This window comes from Metopolophium dirhodum, chromosome 1, assembly GCF_019925205.1.
Source record: "Metopolophium dirhodum isolate CAU chromosome 1, ASM1992520v1, whole genome shotgun sequence".
Lineage (NCBI taxonomy): Eukaryota > Metazoa > Arthropoda > Insecta > Hemiptera > Aphididae > Metopolophium > Metopolophium dirhodum.
The window spans coordinates 51,111,544-51,135,693 of record NC_083560.1 but is presented as its reverse complement, the minus strand read 5'-3'; the positions used below and the strand labels follow the sequence as shown (position 1 = coordinate 51,135,693).

The 24,150-nt window shown below is 25.2% G+C and overlaps 1 protein-coding gene and 1 long non-coding RNA gene across 2 annotated transcripts; one reads left to right on the top strand and one right to left on the bottom strand.

Annotated features, from left to right (window-relative positions):
• Positions 1 to 108: 108 nt before the first annotated feature.
• On the top strand, positions 109 to 18,423 carry LOC132935517 (serine/threonine-protein kinase D1). Its single transcript, XM_061002098.1, has 17 exons — positions 109 to 265; positions 5,507 to 5,669; positions 6,619 to 6,757; positions 7,024 to 7,164; positions 7,412 to 7,575; positions 7,723 to 7,972; positions 10,506 to 10,654; positions 10,753 to 10,817; positions 10,915 to 11,041; positions 11,111 to 11,246; positions 11,312 to 11,494; positions 13,516 to 13,635; positions 13,731 to 13,999; positions 14,264 to 14,447; positions 14,520 to 14,702; positions 14,814 to 14,899; positions 17,489 to 18,423. The coding sequence occupies exons 2-17, from the start codon at positions 5,544 to 5,546 to the stop codon at positions 17,612 to 17,614; spliced, it is 2,448 nt and encodes an 815-aa protein (XP_060858081.1). The 5' UTR covers positions 109 to 265; positions 5,507 to 5,543; the 3' UTR covers positions 17,615 to 18,423.
• Positions 18,424 to 20,938: 2,515 nt separating this feature from the next.
• On the bottom strand, positions 20,939 to 23,725 carry LOC132936030 (uncharacterized). Its single transcript, XR_009663385.1, has 2 exons — positions 23,587 to 23,725; positions 20,939 to 21,265 (listed from the first exon to the last, which is right to left on the bottom strand). It is a non-coding gene; the product is annotated as an uncharacterized LOC132936030 (long non-coding RNA).
• Positions 23,726 to 24,150: the final 425 nt, after the last annotated feature.

Genomic DNA, 24,150 nt, shown 5'->3' with positions numbered 1-24,150 from the left:
GTCATCTCTCCCTATATTATTGTGTGCAGTATATAGATATAGAAGATAAAAACTAAAAAGACCAAGTGATAAGATGATACTTGTCCTTATCATTTGTTTCGATTAAAATTGATTCATACTTAGGTGAAAGTTGTCCTTAATGTAGATACCTCTATTATTCTGTAAGAAATAATATGGCGAAGCTAGTGAAATACATTTTACGTTGTAATTGTTTTGTTCGTGAATAATCGTATTGAGACCGTACATTAAGATTGTTGCTATCCAGGTACGTTAACTTTAAGGACCAGAATTGTACTCCTTTTTTCTTTATGGTTTTTGAAATTTAGTCGAATTGAAAATAGACACATCCAAAAATACATACTATATATCTAATCTTTGTTGATATTAATGACTCAAATACATTAGGTGCTAGGTACTTAGTTATACTTGTTTAGCCAATATGTAGCAGAAGTTATACAACTAGTTATCAAAAATTGTTTTATATACCTTTATATACCAGGTATATCTTATTCAAATGTAATTTTAAAGAAATATGAGTACTCTAAACAAATCAATGAAATAAGAACTTTAATTTTTGTTTTATTTCAGTACAATTTATTCGTCATTTTTCTGATGGTAAATTAATGGACACATCTACTTAATAACATTTAGTATTTTATTTGTTAAATAAATATTAGTCAGTAGGTCAAATACTATTTGAATTAAAAAATAAGTACTTATAGGTTATTGGGACTACCTTGGTGTTGAACGCATGCTCAAAGTACGTCTTTATAATACGTTTATAATAACACAAAACTACCCATTATTATTATCAGCTTACAATGTATTTATTATAATATAATGGTTCATAATACAATACTAATACATGATTTACAAAAAAGTAATAGTAAATTGTATAAAATTGGTAACTTCGTGTTTTTAGTTATCACTGCAAATTTATAATACAAAATAAATTACTAAAAAAATATGAGTAAAATTTATAAAATAGGATTTTAATAACTATGTTATTAATTATCATGTCAATTTAATCAGTTTTAACAGTTTAATAATCGATTTGTGGTGGCCAATTTTATGCAATACAATGAAGTGACACCTTGAACTGGTCTTCATTATGAGTATTTCTTAACATAAACTCCGCCAAGTAGGATCTTAAACGGTGTCTTGCTGTACACTTTTTGATGTTTGTTTCTCCATTTTGCCGATCCCCTAAATCTCTATATTTTGTGTGTGAGCATGTATACTTGGATCCATAAAATTATAAGAATGATTCACTGTGAAAAACTGGTAGCCATTATCTTGTATTGCGTTATATGCCCGCCAGCAATCAGAGTCAAATGTCGTCCCTTTCTCTATGTTTTGATGTATTTCGGGCATCAATGTAGCAAAAGACCGATACAGGAACTTCTACTAAAAATGTCTCCTTTGTTTCATGACATATTCCTCTGAAAATCCATTGCTAAGGACTGTACTCTTCCATAATTATTTTTACGTTTAGTGAACAAACTTTTGTCAATTTCCACTATTTTTCCTTTTCTTCCAATTTTAGATTCAGAGTGGAGCGATGAATGAATGGATTTTACAATGATAGTTTTTTTTTATTTTTTTTTGTGTATGTGTACACGATAAGTAATTGAATTAATGCTTCGATTTTCAACTTCAGTATCTTGTTTCCTTGGAAAGTTAATCTAGTTACATGCAATTTTCACTGAATGTTTATATTAGCATTTTCTATACACCATATAAATTTCAAAATATTATGACTTGTTTTGAGATGTTTACGGACAGCGGTTTTTTTATTCTATAAATAGCAATACAATTTTATTTTTTAAGTAAATTTTTTAATATGAGGCTCCTAGTACATCCTTTTAATGGTAGTTAAAAAATATTAAAAATATTTATAAGCATTTAAAATTCAAATTTTGACAAAATACATAAAAATCACGAAAATTTGTAAATTATTTTGTATTAGAAATTCAAAAGAATTAATCAATAAAAATTTTGTCTAATTTTATAAAAAAAAATCTACCGGAAAGTCAAATTAAATTTTTATGAGCGTTTGAAATTCATATTTTTACAACATTGGATATTCACTCTATTTCTCATGTAGCGATTTTCTTATTTTGTTGTAATTCAAAAATGAATAACTGTAGACACATGCAAATTTAACTGAATGTTAATGTTTATATTTTGATTTTCTATACACCATACATTTTTTTAAAAATATTTTGCCTTGTGTCGTGCTGTTTATGGACATTTTTAGTTTTTAATTTTTTTAGTTTTTTTTCTATAACTGTCAATAAAATTTTATTTGTTGGGTAAAAAAGCGTGAAAATTGAATACAAGGCTCCTGATATATTGTTACTATAGCAGTTAAAAAAAAAAATTAAAATACATAGTCACACATTTTTTATAATATTAAAAATAAAAAACACATTTATTACAGTCAAGTCTCAATTACTCAAATTGTTTTCTTGCTCTTGAAGTATTTTTAAGTTATGTTTGAGGTATATAACTAAAAATACATGATACAAATTTATCTTATTTTTTTCTTGATATTTAATTTGAAAATTATCAAGAACTATAGTTATATTACTATGTACCTAAATATCTTAAATATACACGTTCTGATATTTCAAGAATTTTACTTAAAAATATTTTAAAAACTGTAAATTTATTGATTAGTATATTTTTTGCATACCTATTTTTTATTAATTAATTAATTTCTGTGGAATTTTATACAAACCATATCTAATTTATCTCTATTATCATGTTTGAAAGGTATTTCTAAGATGTAGTACCTATGTGTTATTTATTCTTTTATTGTTGTTATTTATGTAGGTAAACTGTTATCTTTATATTTAATATTATGATAGTTAATAATTATTATTAGTGGGATTATTATTATAAGATCTCAAGTATTAATATCTGTCATTAAAATTGTACTCAAAAATAATTATTTTAAATATCGGAAATATTAAAATCTAAAAAAAGATATTTTAAATACTCTACCTATCACAGTTTACAAAGTTATAGCCTATTGTTTGAATATGAATTTATATTATGTACCTACCGTCAAGTCACAATAACTTATAGTCGAAAGGAGATAAATTACTTTGAGATATTTAACTCAAATTTAACTTGACCTAACTCTAGGGGAGTAAAATAAAAATCAAGTTGTCAAATTTTTTTGAGTTATTGAGGTTTTAGTTATCGGGATTTGACTGTATTTATTCTTTGATTATTGGGGTAATTAGCTTTCAGTTTAGGAGATTATAATTACAGAGGAAATCAATTATAACAAATTCGGCGCTGATAAAGCGACTAAAATAAGTCAGTACCAAATATTTTTCTACTATTTTAATGATAAATTATACAGTCTTATAGATTATGTTATAACAATGGTTATATTTTAATTATTATTGTTTTGTGATCGCATATAATGTATATAATCGATCAGTTATCCGATTAGAATACATTTTTTGTAATAATAATTAAGATAATGAAGTTGATGTATCGCTTCATAATTTATTTAAGTTTACATTTTTGTCAGTTGGCCAAAATATAGAGGAATAAAAATGTGTCAAAATGGAAAAACCATTAAAATATATAATTTTTCTAAATAAATTTCTCATTATTATTGTATAGCTAAAACCCGAGATTGCACTTATGCAGTTTTTTGGTGTGATAACTTTTTTTATCAGTTTTTATATTACTGGTAGATATTGCCTTTAGATCATTAGTATCACTAATATTATAATTATATTATATTATATTTTATTAGATTACCCTCATTTATTAAAAATAGTTGGTTCTGTTCTGGGTACTCTTCTGAAAAGTTATACGTTATAGTAATATAAAAACTCACCAACATTTAAATTGATATAGTTTATTCATGCCAATACCTTTTTATTTATAATTCTAAAATTGTACTCCAGTCCAATGGATTAAGGTCCATTTTTACATCCTTTTTTAATTTGGGAAAATCTTTTCTTAGTTGGTCTCTACACCATAAAACAAAACTTCTGACCAAATTTCATTATCATAGCTTCAACAGTTCCGGCTAGGCGATGATGAATCAGTCCGGGCAAGTTCTTTTATATAGACTATATTTATATAGATAAATAAACCATGTTAATCATTATATTTTTTTATTATTATTTATCACCTAATATTCATTATGATATGTAAACAAATAATTTTCAATTAAAATAAATGTTAATGTAACCAAAAATATTAATTTATATGTTTTCAAAACTAACTTTTTTTTAATTCTATACATACTAGTATCCTACTGCCTAAAACACTAAATTATCCTGGTCTCTTCTAACCAATTTCGATTGTATTTTTTTAAAAGTATTTCAATTTTAATTTAAATGTATCTAGTACTCGTTAATAAAACTATACTACATTATATTCTATTATTTTTTTACATTATTAACTGTTAAATTTTTGGTTAGGCATTTGTAGTTATAAATTTAATTTAAATTCACGGAAATCTAAAAAAATACTTAATAATTGTGTTGTCTTATTTTGGGACACTAAAATTTTGTGTTCAATGGTTACTTAGTTTTTGTTCCAAAATAACTTACACACATCCTTATCTATATAAGGATCCTTAAGTATGTATGTTAATATTTATACTTATACAATCAGCATTTATTACGACAATAAAGTAAATTAAAAGTTATAAAAAAAATAGTTTTGTTATTTAAACTAAACTTTAAAGTCTTTTGTTATAGTATAAAAATAGTTTTATAAATCATTTTTTTTTAATCATGCTAGTTATGTTCTGTCCTAATGTTGTAAACAGCCTCATTAATTATTTTTTTTAAAACCAATTTTCTCTTTAATTGGCAATTATAAAAATCTTAAACTGTTATACTATTTAAGAAATTTAGTTTGATGTTATATAATTCAACCTATTTAATCTTTTAGTGAACAATTAATAAAAAGTAACTAACAATAAATAATACCCAATTTACAAAAAGTGTAGATAATATGCCACCATATTAAGTAATAAAATAATTTTAACCCGTCGTACGGTGCACAGGGTAAATAATTACCCCAGACATTTTAAAAATGTTTAAAAAATATGTAATATGGTATGCGGATATTTGATCACCTCAATAGCCTCGAATATTACAATTTTACGAAATATTGTTGAAAAAAAATGTTTTTATAATCACTCTGTACAATGTAAACTCTCTTTGTATATCTATATATTTCCGAGGAGTAAATTTTTACCCCATGCGTGTAAATGAGACATTCAAATCCGTGCGCCGTACGACGGGTTAAGAAAGTGCTTCCTAAACTGTTGTTTGCTGTGCTTGCACAGTATTATATTTGTGATGAAAAGTCAAAATTAATTTATGTTTAAAATTGTTAGTATTATTGAATATATTAATGACATTTGAAAATAATTGTTATTCACCAGTTGTTTGAATAAATTAAATTTATATACATATAAATAATTTTTTTCATACTTGATACGTTTAATTTATTTCAGTTTTAATGTATGAACAATTCAATAAACATTCAGTAACATGGAAGAAAAAGATGTAACGTTTATTTTGCAACTTGGGTTGATCCGTGACTCAGTAACATTGAATGCATCTTCTTTTACTTTGAGAACTTTAAAAGAAGCAGCATGTGATTTTGTAAACATAAAAGTAAGTAACAATTTTATTTTAACATTAAATAAACAGTAAGTTTATTACATTACTTTATAATAAATTATTTTTATATTTCACTGCATAAAAAATATTTTCAAATATTCATAATATATTCTTAAGTTTTTTCTTCCCTCCCTCTAAATCTTTCTTTATTACTCGTTTGTTATATTATTCTAGAACCTATTACCTAGATCTCAGATAGGTAGTATCACAAATTACAAATATAAATTTATGTTGTTAACTTATAAATAGATACTAAATTATGTTTATTGTTTATTTGTAATTAATAAATAATAAATGCATTTACAATTCTATTTCTATTGATAATTTAGTGCATGCATTACTAATTAAATATTTTTGGTTAATGTAATTTAAAAAATATATTTTTTATATTGTCTATAGTTAATCAAAGAGTAGGTAAAGCATATTTTTAACTAGAGATTTAATATTTAAACTTCCTAAATCAATTAAAAATAAACTTCATAATTTTTATTCTTTTTCTATTCAGAGGAATATAATTTAATTACTTCTATCTTTAAATGTAAAACAATAATTAAATGAATATCCATTGTAGATTTCATTCTTTGATTCTAATAAAACATTGAAGTAATAAAGGAAATTCAAAACTTTTGATATTCACTTAGAGTTATACAAACAATTTTACTATAAATTTTAGAGTAGTTTTATAGAATTTAGTAAAAATTATAAAGAAATTTAAGTTAGCACAATTTTTACAAAATCTTGATAGTTTTGCATATTAATTCAAGCATCCAAAATTGTTTATCAAATTCAACAATTTTTTCAACCTAGTATGGCCCAACTCCATTATTTCACATTTTGTAAATTATCAAAAATTACTATTAAATTCATCTCAATAATTATTTATAGTTTATAATATAGGAAATGTTGTTATATTTAAATTTTGTGATTTGTTACTTATATGTAGTGTCCTGATCATGGCCTTACTCGATTAGCTGAGAGAATTTTACTGTTCCGTCATAATTATTCATGTGATCAAATTCTTGTACCTGTAAATAATGTTATTGACATAAGTGATGAAACTATAATTGAAATTATTCTGTCAGGTAATTATAAATTTAGTATAGTTCTATACTCTGTCTCAAAGAAAATAATCAGTGCGCTGACCAAGTTTCATCAATGCTGCTCTTCTCCCGCCAATGACCTGTGGTTCTCGATGCGCCAATTACATAATTCCCGATGCGTAAAAAGTGATTGTTCTCATTTGAGACAGAGTATATTATATATTTATATGGTCACCACCAATTTATATATTAGTACAGTTTGTAATTTTGTATCTGTATTAATTAATAATTATTAAAATTATTCTTAGGTCAATCATTATCTGAAGAATATGAGAGCTCAGTTATTAAGCCACATTCTTTAGCAGTACATTCATACAAAACTCCAACATTTTGTGATTATTGTGGCCAAATGTTATTTGGGATTGTACGTCAAGGTTTAAAATGTTCAGGTATTTAATATACAGTTTCATGTATACAATCTTAACTACTCTAAAAATGTTTTGATTTATCAAGTTGCTGCATAATATTTTGCACATAAAGTATCTATGTTTGTTATTCAATGTTTCTGCTATTTAGAGGTTCTAACCTCTGTTGTACATGTGTATTTATGATAGGGATCTTTAAAGTAGCTACTATCAAGGGATACTTGTAAACACACACACTTATTTTGATATTAATTATTATTACTGTTCATAGGTTGTAACTTAAATTACCATAAAAGATGTGTTGTCAAACTTCTCAATGATTGCGGAGGTGGAAGCAGACATAAAAATAGACATAAATCAAGTACTTCTAATTTGAGTGTTTCAAATCGTAGTCCATCAAATATTTCATTAATATCTGCAGTATCAGATGAATCAGTATGTTGAACTTTATAATTACTGTTTATATAATTTCATAATACTAATATTATATTACAATTACCTAATTTTATATCGTTTTATTTTTTAACATTATCTTGTATAATAATCTTATCTTATTATATATAATTACTTTTTCATTCTTAGGGAATTAGTGGAAATTTATTAAATGTACCCATGAAGAGTAAAAGCCGATCACCATCACCTGTCAAAATACCACACACATTTGTTATACATTCATATACTAGACCTACAATATGTCAACATTGTAAGAAATTGCTTAAAGGAATTTATAAACAAGGAGTGCAGTGCAAAGATTGTCATTATAATGTGCATAAAAAGTGTATGGATGATGTGCCAAAAGATTGCATTAGTGATTATCCAATAGATTTAAATGGTTAGTAGCAATCATAATTTTTTTGATATTTAATTTATAATCTACTTTATGTTGTCTGATGTTAAATGTAACATCCTTCATAAAGTGTATCGGATACGGGTGATGTTAGAACGACAGTAAATCTGACGGACATCAGTGACTGTTAGCTATTAGTTATGGTAAAATTGAACAACCGGCGTTATGCAACATATATTAATAAAACACTTGTGTGATCCCAGCCTATAAGTGCATACTATAAACATTACATGCTTAGAATTTAAATTAATCATTTATATTCATTTCTAAAAAATGTGAGCCAAAATGCATGTTTCGATTAGTCCTAAAATAAAAAATTGTAATAACTGTATTACAAGAATATATTTTATTTTAAGTTAAGGTCAAAAAACAAAAAAAAATAAAAATACACCCCGGTAAAATAGCCCACGGAAATAAAAGCACATAAAATAAGTTGTACTTTAATATAATTTTTCATAGTTTTGTTTTTGAAGTATTGTCCTACTCCAATTACAAAGTGTACACTAGTGTGATAGTACTTTTTTTTGATTACTGAAATACCTATTTGAATGGATGTACAATAATAAGTACAATCAGGGCCGTATTTGAACATTTTTCTACCCCCCAAAAAGTTATTTCTTAAAATGTAAAGTACCTATTATTTTGGGTCATAATGTATGACTCATAAATGTGATTAGATTTTGAAAATTTTTTTTTTGGAAACATTTGTTTTTTAATAAGTTAAGAACAATCAGTGATGCAAACAGAATTTGTCGATATAGGACTTAATTTCAAAGTTATACACAAGTTTGCGAATTCCCATCCGTCGAGTTTTTTTTTTTATTAAATGTCTTAATTAACAATATAATATACAGTAAGTACAATAGATAATTTCTGACTTCACTAAAATTATAAGGATAAAAAAACTCACATTTATAAAAAAAAAATTTAATTTTTGGTATTTTAATAATAAGATTTTAAGGTTTGGAAGTTTTTTAAATCTTATAACTTCTACAGAAAATTGTACCGACTTTTTATAGTAGATACCATCATTATAAGTGTGGAAAACACAAATTTTGAAGAAAAAACTTCACGAAAATCGATTTGCATTTCTTCCAATATTTCATATTTTCATTTATTATTTATCACTTAAATATCTAGGAAAACCAATTTTAAATAAACATAATATTATAGTTTTTATAAAAAAAATTATTGCACATTCATTTGAAAGAATCTAGTACCTTTGGTATCCGAGTAGTTTATCAGTTATCCAAGGAATCCCGATCGACAAATCAGATAACATGACTATCGACATTCGACAGTGCTCGACCATTGCCGAGTATGTGTGTGTGTTGTGTCGTGACTCCGTGATTGGCAATATATTTTTTTTTGAGATACACTGTATTTTGTAAAGAAATTTCACTTTAAAAATATTAGATCATTAAATATTGAAAATATAAAAAAATTAGCCGCCCGAGGCAACAGCACCCTGTAGCTCCCTCCTAAATACGGCCTGAGTACAATATATTATAGTTAACTGACTATTTTTCCAATTTTTTTTTAAACATTAAATCTTTGAACCATGCAAATTCCTATGTAATCATTAACACAGTCTTATTTATTTCTATATTTAAATTCATTATTCTTTTCAGCTTTTTAATATATACGGCCATTCATATTTTAAATTATAAACATAGTTTGAATAACTTATTTTTATATTATTCAACAATTTTTATAATTATTATGTATTAATATTACCCAGCAAATTGTATAAATAAATTGTTTTAATGTAATAACATTTATTGTCTTAAGCAATAATTTAAAAATAATGTGAACCTACTATGATAGTATGATTCAATATTGTTCAAATAACTGCACAACCTATATATTGTTTATGCAAGCAGAATTATTTTGTAGATATATTTAATTTTTGTATCATATCTTTTATAAATATTATAAACATGTAGTAAAATCATAGCATATAATAATATAATACCTACTATTATTAATTTAAATTTCTCTATTTAGTTAACTACGAAAAAAAAAAATGTTTAACTTAACTTAAAATCATTAAAACAATTTTTGGTTTGAATTGGCTTAGATAATTAATTATCAGTAAAAAAAAAATAATAGATATATTTATATAAATAAACAGGAAAAAAAATAAGATAGATAAAATAATCAATACGATGAGAATATTTCTTTGTTATCTATGACTCATACTATATTTTGAAAGATATAAAAAATATTTTAGGTCACTTATCACAATATCCCTAATACCTTTTTAATTAACTTAATATAAAACATTTTTAGCTTGTACTACTAATTTGATGTAATTAGTAAAACTAATTGGAATAAAACAAATTATGTTATATGCTACTTTTACATTTAAAACTATTATTTATTTTGTTAAACTGATTAAGATTTAATAGTTTTGTCATTTATATTTTGTGATTCTTATTATTGTTAACATAATATGTATACAATTGTGATACAAGATTTTAATAATCTAAATAATAATATATCATTAACTATTTAGAAAGTGGTGTAGGCAGTGAATCTGAGCATGAAGGATCTGGCAGTAAAGGTGAAGACGATAGTGATGGTGAAAATAATACACCATCACCTCCTTATGTTGTTCCACCAATGGTAACAAATTCTCAGAATGGACAAAGTTCTTGTAATCTGGTAAGAGAATAAATACATTATTTACATTGATTTTTTAAAAAGTAAATTTCTATATATACATAGATATATTTATTCAGTATGAATTATTATTATCTTAGGAGACTGTAGGACATTTCGCAGATAATATAAATCATACTCCTCAAGATGATTTAAATTATGTTGGGTAAAGTATCAGCGTTATTTTTCTTACTAGTATATAATAATAAAGTACCTAATAAAATAAATATTTTTTAATAACAAACCAAATCTGTTATTATTAGTTCTACATCCAGTAATAATATTCCATTGATGCGAATTGTTCAATCTATCAAACATACTAAGAGACGGTGTGGTTCAAAAGTCATCAAAGAGGGTTGGTTAGTTCATTTTACTAACAAAGACAAACAAGTATGTGGTTCCTGATTGGTATAATTAAAAATGATATTTACATGTTAAGTATAAATCTTTTTTCTAAAGAGAAAAAGTCATTATTGGAGATTGGATTCAAAAGCTATTACACTATTTGTTAATGACAAAACATCAAAGTATTACAAAGAAATTCCTTTGTCTGAAATACTTTACATTGATAGTGCTATAGTTCCTCGAGCTCCTGGTAATATTATAACAAACTAAATTAACTACTTTAATTTTATTTTTTAATGAAAATAATTGTTTCAGGTCCAATTCATTGTTTTGAACTTAAGACTACTAACCTTGAATATTATGTTGGTGGTGAAGAACCTAACTTATCTGTTGGGATAAATGCGGAAGATAATTGCAATAGTACTTGGACCAAGGGAGAAAAAGACTGGGAGAGTATAATTCAACAGGCATTAATGCCTGTACCATCCAATCCCACAAGTTAGTAGTCTTTTAATTATCCCGGGCTGCTTGCTAAGCTACTTGCCATATTTTTGCTCAAATACAACAATCTGTTTCCCTAATTAACAATAATTCTTAGAGTTGTCAAATTAATTTAAAATAATGTTTTTTACTCCTTTAATTGTACCACAAATGTGCAATGTCTTAACTTGTTTATAGTTTAGTATCTACCCTGAAAGTATCATTTGTTCATAACACTACTTAGCTTGTGTTCTCATATCATTATGTTTGTGTGTTTTGTGTTAAATGTTATAGTAATAATAAACAATAATAACATAACAAGCTGCACTTGTATATATTAAAACAATGAAATTAACTGTATATTATTTAGAAACAATTAATTTATTCCAAACATGTTATATTTAACAACACCATTACTAAGTTTTAACACTATATTATAACACTGTTAGTATGTCACTGTATTTATACACAAACGCATGAATGTGCTTAAATGGAAATATCATAATATCAACTGTACAATGCTTACTATTTTCAAATAAAGTTTTATTTAAAACCAATTACCATTTGTAAATTAGAAGCCATTCATATTTTATATTAAAAATAGAAGGTTTTAACTACTAAATGTATTTATAAATATTGTTAATAACCACATAATAATCAACAAAATATTATACTTAAGATGTTAGATTTGGAAAAAACATGGTGAAGTTACAATTGAAGTTACTAAAACTAACTTTACTGGTCATTCTGATTACTGAGATTTTCTTGACAAAAAATTGATTTTTTGTAACTTTAATAATGAAAAGCAATTTTTATAATTATTACTATGTTAAAATAAATAATTACTATAGAGGATAGTCACTAAATAAATTCATATAAATACTGTCTGTTGTCAGATGGTAGCAGTTTATGTATCACCTTGAATAGAAAATTGTGTTTATAACCTCATATTAGTGCCATATCCTAAAATTGTTTAAGGGGGGGGGGGGGGAGGTTAGTATAAAATAATGTTTACCTAACTACCTATAATGCATGGGTTCTAAAACTGCATGGCGCCAGTTTTTGTGTTCAAATATAGAAACATTATTCAATAAGTATCTAAATAATAACATTCATTTAATTGGTTTTATTTCAATGTTGATACATTTGTATTAAGGGAGGATTATAACCCTGTAACCCATCACTGGATACTGTACTACCTTACACATACATTATATTATGAAGTATTAAAATATCTTAACTTTATTATTTAAATGTTGGAATAAAAAAACTTCTAATTTTATATTGCCTTTCATTTATATTAATATTTGTTATGTATTTAGTACTTAATTTGTAATTAATATGTTTGTCCAATAAGCACGTTTTATAGTCTTTATAGCGCTATTATTAAGCTATTTAATATTGGTTTTTTTTTAATAAAGTTTATTACGTTTATTGAGACAAACCCATACTTGCCTTTGATTTTCTTTTTATTAAAAAATACCTAATATTTTTATAAGGGTTTAGTTTTGTAAAAAAAAATTCATAATATCAAAATTATTTATTCATAAATTGAATTAATTGTGTGCATACAATTATAAATTATAGATATCTGAAAATATCTTGTTTAATTATAAACTAAAGTGTATTATCATTTTTTTCTAGCAAAAAAAAATTATATAGTATTTCAAATAGAACACAACATCCAAAAAATTAACTGTGCTGCTTGATGAAAATATGTTTTGGACTTGTAAGTTATATTTGTGTCTGAATAACGAAAACATTTATTTTTTATAGGTTTTCGAGTTAAATTAAAATATAACTTATTTTAATGTTGACTTAAATTAAATATTTACAATTATAACTAAAATATAGCACACACACAAACATAATATTAGTACATTTGCTAGTAGATAGTTATTAGATAATACATTTAATATTTATTTATAATAGTTAAACATAATTCTTAATTATTTACTATAAATGTGTTCCAAAATTACAATCTTTAAATAGGCATCTGTGGGATTAGTAATTGAAACTTTTAAATAATATGTATATAGTGCCACGTTCAGTTAATGAGTCTAATGAGCAACAACAAAATGTCACAGATATGAGTCAATTGTATCAAATATTTCCTGACGAAGTGTTGGGTTCAGGTCAATTTGGTATTGTTTATGGAGGTATGTAGTACATACTAGAAAATGTCTAATAAAAATGTACACAACTTTAAATTTAATTTATACATATTTTGGTGTATTTCATTGAATTATTACAGGTAAACATAGAAAATCAGGTAAAACTGTTGCTATTAAAGTAATAGATAAACTAAGATTTCCTACTAAACAAGAAGCTGCTTTAAAAAATGAAGTAGCCATTCTTGGAAAATTAGAACATCCTGGTGTGGTGAATCTTGATTGTATGTTTGAGACAACAGAGCGTATTTTTGTAGTCATGGAAAAATTAAGAGGAGATATGTTGGAAATGATATTATCCAGTGAACGTAGAAGGTTATCTGAACGTATTACCAAATTTTTGATTACCCAAGTGAGTAACATTTTTATAGTAATACATCTTATTATTATTTATAAATTGATTTTATATATAAAAAAGATATTTAGAAAACTACGACTAAATATAATAAATCATGTAATCTATAGTAATATTTTTGCTAATGTAACAATATACAAAAAATAACAAACTTATTGATAATAAACATAAGTTAATTTACCAAATACTTTCCAAAAATAATTTATCCATAATAATGTTGTAAAAATAATTGGAGATTGATTCAATTTCTTTTTTTTTTAGATATTAATAGCGCTTAAGCATTTACATAGTAAAAACATAGTTCATTGTGATCTAAAACCGGAGAATGTACTTCTTAGTTCAAATTCTGATTTTCCACAAGTAAAGTTATGTGATTTTGGTTTCGCTCGTATAATTGGTGAAAAGTCGTTTCGTCGATCAGTAGTTGGAACCCCTGCTTATCTCGGTTAGTATAAATACTTAAGTATATGTATTAATATACCTATTTGTTTTTTATGTATGAATAATATGATTACAGCACCGGAAGTTCTACGTAATAAAGGATATAACAGATCTTTAGATATGTGGAGTGTTGGAGTCATAGTTTATGTAAGCCTAAGTGGAACGTTTCCTTTTAACGAAGATGAAGATATTAATGATCAGATACAAAATGCTGCTTTTATGTATCCAAGAAATCCGTGGAAAGAAATTTCACATGATGGTACTTAATAATTTATTACTTAGTAAAAGTTATATTTATATACTGATGTTAAATATTTTTTTTATGTTTTTTGATGTTTAAATATATCTAAAACCTATATATATTTTCCAGCTATTGATCTTATAACCAATTTGTTACAAGTAAAGCAAAGAAAACGATTTACTGTTGATAAATCATTAGTACACGTGTGGTTACAGGTAAATATTTAATAGTGTGTTAATTTTGCAAACTTTTGAAATATTTTCATAATATTTTACCACAATTTTTTGCATTATAATACAGTTCCATTCATAAATATTATAGCAATTTTTTGGCAGACATTAATTTAGTTTGCATTTAATTATATTTATATTTATTATCAGGCTTAAGAACTTATAGCATTTGCATGTTGTTTTTGGATAGTTAATTAAATAGCAGGGTCAAATGAAAATCCAATTTGGCATATAAGTTATAAATTTGTTGGTTTTGGATTATTATTGAAAATGTAATTAAAAATAAAAATGTCTTTATTTTACCAACATTATGTAAATATTATATGCTTCCAACGTGATAACTGATAAGTTTTGTGCTCCTTACAACATAGATGACAATCTTTATATATACACACATGATTTTTTTTTTTTTAATAATTATATGCCTTTGATATGAAAGAAAATATGTGACTGTACAAAAAGAGAAATATTAATTTAAATTTAAATACTAAATATAATTCAAAATTAAAACTTCAATAATTCAGTTAAAAATTTAGATTTTGAGCTCTCCAATGAAAGTATGATTTAACAATGATGTTGTTTTTATTTTATGTGTGTGTATGTGTTACATACAAAGTCCGGAATTGTACATTTCGCAATTTGTACAGTGATTTTTGTACACATTGCGAATTGTACAATGTTGCTGTACAAATTAACTAGATTGTACAAGTTACATTGTACAATTCCCGATGTGTACAATAATCATTGTACAAATTGCAAAATATACAATCATTGTACAAACCACAAAATTTAAAAACATATTATATAAATTACAATATAATAACTGGTATGTTTTAAAAGTAGTATCTTAACAAATATTACATATTATAAAAATTACAATTTTTTGTATAAAAAAATATTATTATAAAACTACATATTACTAAAATCAAATATAATTACATATACTTAATCATTATTTATTCTTATAATCAAGTGAGTTATGACAGCATATTACATTTTTTTTTACATAGGTATACATTTATTATTATAGCATTTACGTGTACAAAAACATTTCAAAAAACCTTGCCTTTTAAATATTGATTCTTTTGTATTGGCCGCTCTTAGAGAAATTTTATCAGTAGGTATATAATTTATATTTAAAATATTTACCTCATCACAAGATGAAAATTGGTTACGACTAAATAGTTGTGCTATAATGCCATTTTTAGTACCGATTTTATACAAGTCATCCTTCGTTTCTTCCATTATAACACCTAATAAAATGGAAGTACATCACTTACTAATATGATTATTTTTTATAAATATAAAATAATGTATTACCTATGATATTTCTCGAATCTCCTTTACTTCTATCTAAATCTGGTACAGGTAACGTTTCATTTGTACCGATTATTTATTTGTAATTTTCTTCATTAGCTAAGGCCATTAAATTTACACTTAAATTAATATTTTTAATTTTTTCGTCGAAAAAAATTTTAAAATTAATATTATTTTCAACTTCACTTGTTTTTCCCGATTATATAATACTATAATCTTACTATTATAAGTTGAAATATTACAGCAGTTCCGAATACAATGCACTAGTCCGTACTAAAATTTGTTTAAATTATATTTCTGAACGACTCAACGACAGTATCATAATTTATATAATATGTTTTTAAATTTTGTGATTTGTAAAATGATTGTACATTTCGCGATTTGTACAATGATTATTGTAATATTAAAAAATAGTTGTACTTCCATAAATATTTTCTGTTTCTGAAATAACACAAGTTTGACAAAATTTGATTTTTACACACAATTTTAGTTTTTCTTGTTGTAATTCATAAAATTTTAATTGTTGAAACATGAAACATTCCACCCTTACTGAAATTATAATTTTCTATACGCAATTCAACTTACAAAATATTTAAATTATTTTAAACTATTGTCTTTTTATACTGTAAATTACTAATAGTAAAATAAATTACTATAACAACATCATAAATACAAAAATATACTTTGTAATATTAGTTAACTGTCTGCTCAGACTCATTTTTTGTATGCAATGATATTTTGATATATCATTATTCATTTAATTCAAATTTTCAAATTTTAACATATCCATTACAGTGACTCATTAGTCCATACCTATTTTAGAGCGGAACAGTACCCACCTTCTTGTTTGTACATATATATATATATTTTAAATGTTTAGTTTTTACGCATATTTCTGTGTTTTTTAGACTTATAAATCCCTAAGCATATATTATTATACATATTTCAAATAAAAATACATTATAGTCCGAAGTTAAAATGATTAAATGTATTAGTTGTGTAAATAAATGAGGTATAAAAACGTAAGATAGTTCAGTTAATTGTCATTATTAAATTATTTTGACCGCAGTATATACTCTAGAGAAAACCCCATAATCAAGCTTAGGTATTACATTTTCCACAAAAATTATAATAGATATAATAGATATAACTTATAACTTACATAGACATATTAACCTTATTAATTATGGTGTTATTTTCCAAATTGATATAATTCTTCTAAAAATACAGACTTTTTATTATTTATTTATTGTTTAGGATTATCAAACGTGGTGTGATTTAAGAGAACTCGAAAAATCGACAGGAAATGGTGTTCGATTTTTAACTCATGAATCTGATGATGCTCGTTGGGAATCATTTCAAAGGCATTCAAGGTTTTTATGAACGTAATCAATTTTAATATAAGATGATTTAATAAAACATTCTTTCTATTTTAAATTTATCTCTTCTTTTTAATGATTCAATTTTACTTATTAATATTTTATTTTAGAATTAAAAATGATATGTAATATATGTTTTATTTTATAAAGCATATACTTCAGATGATTTTAATAACTTTAAAAAATATTATAATATTTTTGGTTAGCTGTTAAAAAATCTGCCAAGTCATTATATTTTCCTCTTATTGTTTTTCAAATCTTAAAAATTAATCTTAGTATTATCTAATTGTTAATCTTCAGTATTATCAAATAATGTGAATTTTTTCTTCTAAACTCTTAGGTACAGGTTTATAATTATAACTAACATACCTTTTATTTTATACTTATAACTAGTATTGTATAAATAAGATTTTTATACTTTTTATTCAACTACAGTTTGTTTTAGTTAAGTATTTGTTATAACATGTATAAAACATTAAAGTATTATTCCATTATTAATAATAATTTGCTTTAAAACCGACAGCTAATAATTTTAATAAAATGTTGGTGCTTTAACGTAATGTTAAATTTGTAATAATTAGTGATTACTAATTATCAAATTAGTTTACATTTGAACTAAGACTTTGTGAAGTGCTAAACATGTCAATTTAAATCAATAAATGCTTGATTTCTACTAAATTAGTATGAAAATTACGTGTTTCATATACATGAAGTATTTCAATATGTTAAGTAACAAATATTTTAATACGAATTTGTCAATTCGTTAATCTTGTAAAATTTTAATAGTACATATTTAATTAGTTATATGAATATATTATTGTCTTTAATTTACCATATAAAGTATTAATGTTATGCAATTTTATCATATTATTTTTTTGCTTTTTAAGTAAAATTTGTATCCATTTTATGTATTTAATCTTTTTTCAAACTAAAATACTGATTAATAAATCACAATGTTATGGTGATTTATTTTTAATACAACATTAAATCAATTCTATATTTATACTTCCTATATTATAAAATAATTAACTAGACTTGAAACTGCACCTCCTGTATGAACAATATATTTACAATATAATTTTTTTCATGAAATTTATATACTTTAAAGAAACTGAATTTTTTCGTTATTAACCAGGTCAAAAACTGTTTTAGATTGTAAAATATTTAAACTGGTTTTTACTTCTATTAAAAAGAAAAAAAACATTGAAGAGACTCAGAATATGAATATTTATTTATTACTTATATGTATTAATAGATTTCCAACTGGTAAATTGTTCATGCTTGTGTTTTAATTTTATTAAAATATTACATTTGTATTATTAAATTCAAGTATGATATAAAATTATATTATTGTTTTACTTATTTAAAATATGTAGCAAAAATAAATTGTAAATTTAATAAATATTAGAAAGAGCACTTAAGTATATAGTACAATACACAAATAATATTTGAATAAAATATACTATATTACTATTATATCCTATGTTCCTATTTATAGTTAATAAATAATATCTTTCTTAAAATAAAATTACAGTTTCTGTGTACGTTAAATTATGGTCAACACATTGCGAATCCCCATTTTCCCCTTCCTGGCTTTATTTCAATACGTGACATGGTTTTCGTTTCAGCAGGCTTTTGCTGGAGGTGCTGATGTTTATACATGTTGGGCGGGTATTAAGTGGGGTCACCTCTTCGTGTCAAGATCTATAAAGATAGATCAGTAATTCTCAACATGGGCTATACCACCCCTTGTGGGCTTTTTAATTTAGAGGGGTGGTTATTCTACTGTTTACTTTTACTTTTACTTTCATTTTTATTATTCATAACTTATTACAATAAAATGTATAGGTAACTGTGTACAATCAAAAATAATTATGTACCAAAAGAAATACAGAATTATGTAGGTGTGCATAATATGTATATGCACTACACTAGATTATCAAATTTAAGTCCATTATTAGTGCATTGATTTTAAAAATAAATAATGAATAGAGTTATTTTGGCTCAAACATAAAACTATATACCTTCAACTTTAGAAAGAAGTGGAGTTATTAATTATGCCTTTTCCTTTGACCTAGTCGATAAAGGCTTTGGTGTGGCTTAACAACTTCTGACAAAATCAAGAAATCGATTAGACATATCTGCAAAAGGTAATTTAAGACTGATGATGACATCCATTGAGCCAAATATCAATTTATTAGCAGGAAATCATCATCCCCAAGGTAATCACTAATTATCTAATTGAAATTTTTAGTAAATTTAAAAATGTAGTATATAAAAATGAAACTATATATATATAATTTTCTTTAATTTGTCAGGGGGGGAGGGGGGCAGAATTCTAAATAAGATTGGAGAATCTAAAAGGGGCTTTGAGTAAAAAAAGGTTGGGAATCACCGAAATGGATTCTTTTTAGATCTTGTTGCCAGAAACGTATTCAGAAATTTTGTTTTCCTTAATAAATGTTATTTTTTCACAAAAAGAAAAATAAAATTTACCTACCAATAATCAAACCAATTATTGGGATCGCAATTTGCAGTACATGTATTTTTCATAGATGTTAGACCAATTCTGGGTTGTAAATTATTTTTAAGATGATATAATTTCTCCATGTAAAGTCTCTGTCTTACAAACCCGTACCATAGCTAATCTACGTATCGGAGGCTTACTACAGTTTGTTTATTACTGCTATTAAATCAAATTCACTTAATATCGAATTTATAGAGGAGAATATAAACTTTGCTCGAGAGAGCAGTTTTTGGTCCATATTTTAATTTGAAAAAATGAAATTTTAAATTATTTGTAATTAATTTTAAAATAAAAATATAAAAAATATTCTCAATCGAGGAAAGTTTTTATTCTCCTTGACAAATTTGATAATGAGTAAATTCGCTTTAATATTAAGTATTAAATATAATTGATACCAATAAAAATAAGAATTTGATCCGTATATATGCTAGGTTACACAATTCAGTGGTGTCATTTGAATCGTATATGGCAACACATGACAAATAACATGGTTAACATGGTTTACCAAAGAAATCTGAGATTTTACATTTTAGACAAATACAATTATAATTAACTAAAGGCCTCCTGATAGCTTCACTTGCTAAAGATTTATTCCCTTCGGGGCTGAGTTTATATATAAATTGTAATATTATTATTAATAATGGGCATTGTTTCCCAAGATATAGAAGATGTAAATGAAAACACAACTTTTGAAGTGGCATTGACAGAGAGAAAGAGAGAGGTGGTAGAAATGGACTGACAAGATGAAGAAGAAGAAGAAAAAGATTTTAATAATAAATAAAATGATTTTATGAATACAAATTAATATTAGAATAAAGTTTAAAATCCTGAATATCTCTGTATTTAACCAAATAAGAATAACCAATACACATACAGTTACTACTACCCATTTCATAAAACAATTTATAAAGATCCTTATACATAAACAATAAAATATTTTTTTGCTTTACAGTGCAGTTATAAAAATATAACATTAATTTAATATGTACACAATTTAATTAATACACAATAATGATGGTATCAGTTAAAACATGTTTATTTTTGACCGTGTAGAACAGACAAAACACCATCAACGTCTACGTTCTTCAACAACCTATGATGTTCAACTTTGGACACCTTACCTGGAGTCTACAAGAATAAATAAATACTTTTAATAGGGTATCATTATAAGTTTTAAAATATTCTGATTCAATAAGCTAGCTATGATAAATAAAATTAATTATTGGCAATGAGTATAATTTTACAGTTTTACGAAATTCCTATTTCTTCTCTAGTTATAAAAATACATACAATATGAAGAATAACTCTTATAATTCTTATAAATATTTAGTATTTAAATAGATATAAAAACATATATTATTAATGTATAATTCTTAAACATTAACATAACGACAGTTGACAAATTATGAAACCAGTAATGTAAATTATATAATAATGTCATATTTATAATTAGGGACGCTAAGATGATTAGCTCAGTAGGTGCAAAATACTTTTATTATTATAAATACAAGACGTATTTTAACTAACATTTTTATGCAAAACCAATTTTATATTTTTGGTGTAATTCAAAAACTAAGTGTATAAGCATTTTCGATATATTTTGACTCTTTTTGAGCTTTAAGAAATGTTTCAATAAAAACTTTTTTACGTATATCTGCATGGGGTAGATTATGTATTGTTGCAAGCAATAAAATACTTAGTACCCAAAAAAGCATAATAAAAATAATACTAAACAGACCTAAAACATATCCTTTTACACAATTAGACAAAGCATTTAATGTTGTCTCAGTACAAAAATTATTCATTTACACGTGATTTTGTTTTGGCAGAATTTTTAATTTGGGCACCCGTAGGTATCTGCCATGCCCGTGTGGGGGATGGCGGCACTTGTTCTCCGGACACCGTGACTTGCCCGAAGAAAAATGCCGCCCGCAGCCAAGTCATCGAACTCGGGTCGGCTGCGTCACAGCCGACGCCTTAGTCCGCTCGGCCACTCCGTCACCATATTTACTTATTATTTATTTATTTTTTGATATTAATTTATAATTTTTAATACTTTATCTTTAAATGTTAATATTATTTTAATTACTTAGGATTTTTATTAGTACTCCAATTTCACCAATAAGAGGTTTTCCTCAGTGGTGAGTTGGGTCATTATACTCGATATTTTTGTTATACCTGTATTAAATTTAACTACATATTATGGCCAGTAAAAAAAATGAAAAAAATAAAAAAAATAAGTAGTATTAAATTAATATAAATTTAATTCTTCATTTAATCCTCCATATTAACTTCAAAAATCAAAATTTAAATTATACGAGTTTTAGGTTTCTTTTGTGTTTATTTTGTTTCATTTTTCTTGTTTAAATTAGTATGTCATTGTTATAGTCATGTTATGTAATGGTTTAATTACGAGGAAGTATTTACCCAAAAATATAAATTAAGTAAACTATGCAAAAAATGACATGAATAGGCTAATAAAAATGCAATTTATTAAAAGGTATAATATTGTATATCCGTTCAATAAATATATAACTATGTAAGTGTAACTACCAGTTTGTACAGCTTCACTTTCCTCAATGCATATCAAATTAGGACCCCCCCTAGCACCCGCCTATGATATCCAGGAATAATACCGACCCATCCTATTTTCAAGTGATTCAAATATTTCCCCTCAGAACCTTGTATCTAACAAATACTTTACATAGAGTTTCTCAAGTAATGTTTTAGTATGGCATAACAATACGTTGTGTTGAATGGATAGACTATTTAGTGAGTAGCTAAAATATTCAAGAAGACATTTTGATGCTCAGAGTTTAATTTATGATTAAAACAGTAGTTCTGTGTACACTCCAGTATCAACTTCCATACGCGAATCCATGATTATAAATTATTGATGGTCATATGAATTTTAGAAAGACCTAGGAAGAAATACTAGAGATCCATAATCACAAATACTCACCATACACTAAACGAGCGCCTTCAGATGGCATCAATGACATTAATTTTATTTTTTGCTATGCGATGGGGGTATGGTGACTGGTGAGTGCCAAGTCTTAATTTTTCTATACAAGTGCAACAGAAGAAGACCATGATTTCAGATGGTTCTCAGAAATACGTACATTTGGGTGGCAATAACCAGTTAGTGATAGTTAAAAGCATTGTAAATCATAATGAGTAATGACAATGTAAATTGTAATATTATTGTTATGTTTTATTATTGGTATGAGACTTTTATCTTTTATCTATGGTATAAGAACAACAATAAACAAATTAATAAAGATAATACTATTAATCACGGTCTTAGAAGATATATATAGTCCGTGGGGCTACTAATCATCAATAATCTAATATCATGACCACAGACCACTGAACTAAATATGTATTTAGTTCAGTGCCACGGACTAAGATACATCTTAGTCCGCGATCATGACAGATAGGAGGTATACCTGATCATGACTAAATAAACAGGCTACCATGCAGGCTTGAAGCTATATCTTTGTCAGTCGTTGTTGCTATGTAGGTTGAAATATGTGAATGTTCGGATAATTATCACAAAATATACGTTTTGTTCGTATTGAAGAAAATGTTCGTACCAACGTTATGTATATAGACATAATATCATTCTATATTATGTCTATGGGCATCAATTATCACTTATCAGACAATACTACAATATTACAATCTACCAATCACAGCAAAGAATTTTTATGCACGTACGCGTGTACGTGTGTAGTGGAAACCCACCTATAATTTTTAATTTTTAAAAACTTCTAAATTTTTGTACGAACATTAATTGTTTATTTTATGTTCGTACACTGATCTCAAAGTCCGTACAAATACGAACATGTTCACACGCCGACAAAAAACTCACGTATTTTGCCTATTACTGCGCATGTGTCATGTGTGCTGTTTAGATATTCGAAACCACGATTAAAATTGTACAAAACTACAATAAAATTACTTTACTATAAACTACTATAGTTTTAATAATTTATCTACGTGTGCCCCAG

What these genes read in the sequence shown, in the direction of transcription:
- LOC132935517 (XM_061002098.1), top strand. Translation starts at nt 5,544, where the DNA reads ATGGAAGAAAAAGATGTAACGTTTATTTTGCAACTTGGGTTGATCCGT. An exon ending in TGTACCATCCAATCCCACAA is followed by an intron (nt 11,495 to 13,515) that starts GTTAGTAGTCTT and finishes ATATGTATATAG; the next exon opens with TGCCACGTTCAGTTAATGAG. An exon ending in TAGTACACGTGTGGTTACAG is followed by an intron (nt 14,900 to 17,488) that starts GTAAATATTTAA and finishes TTTATTGTTTAG; the next exon opens with GATTATCAAACGTGGTGTGA.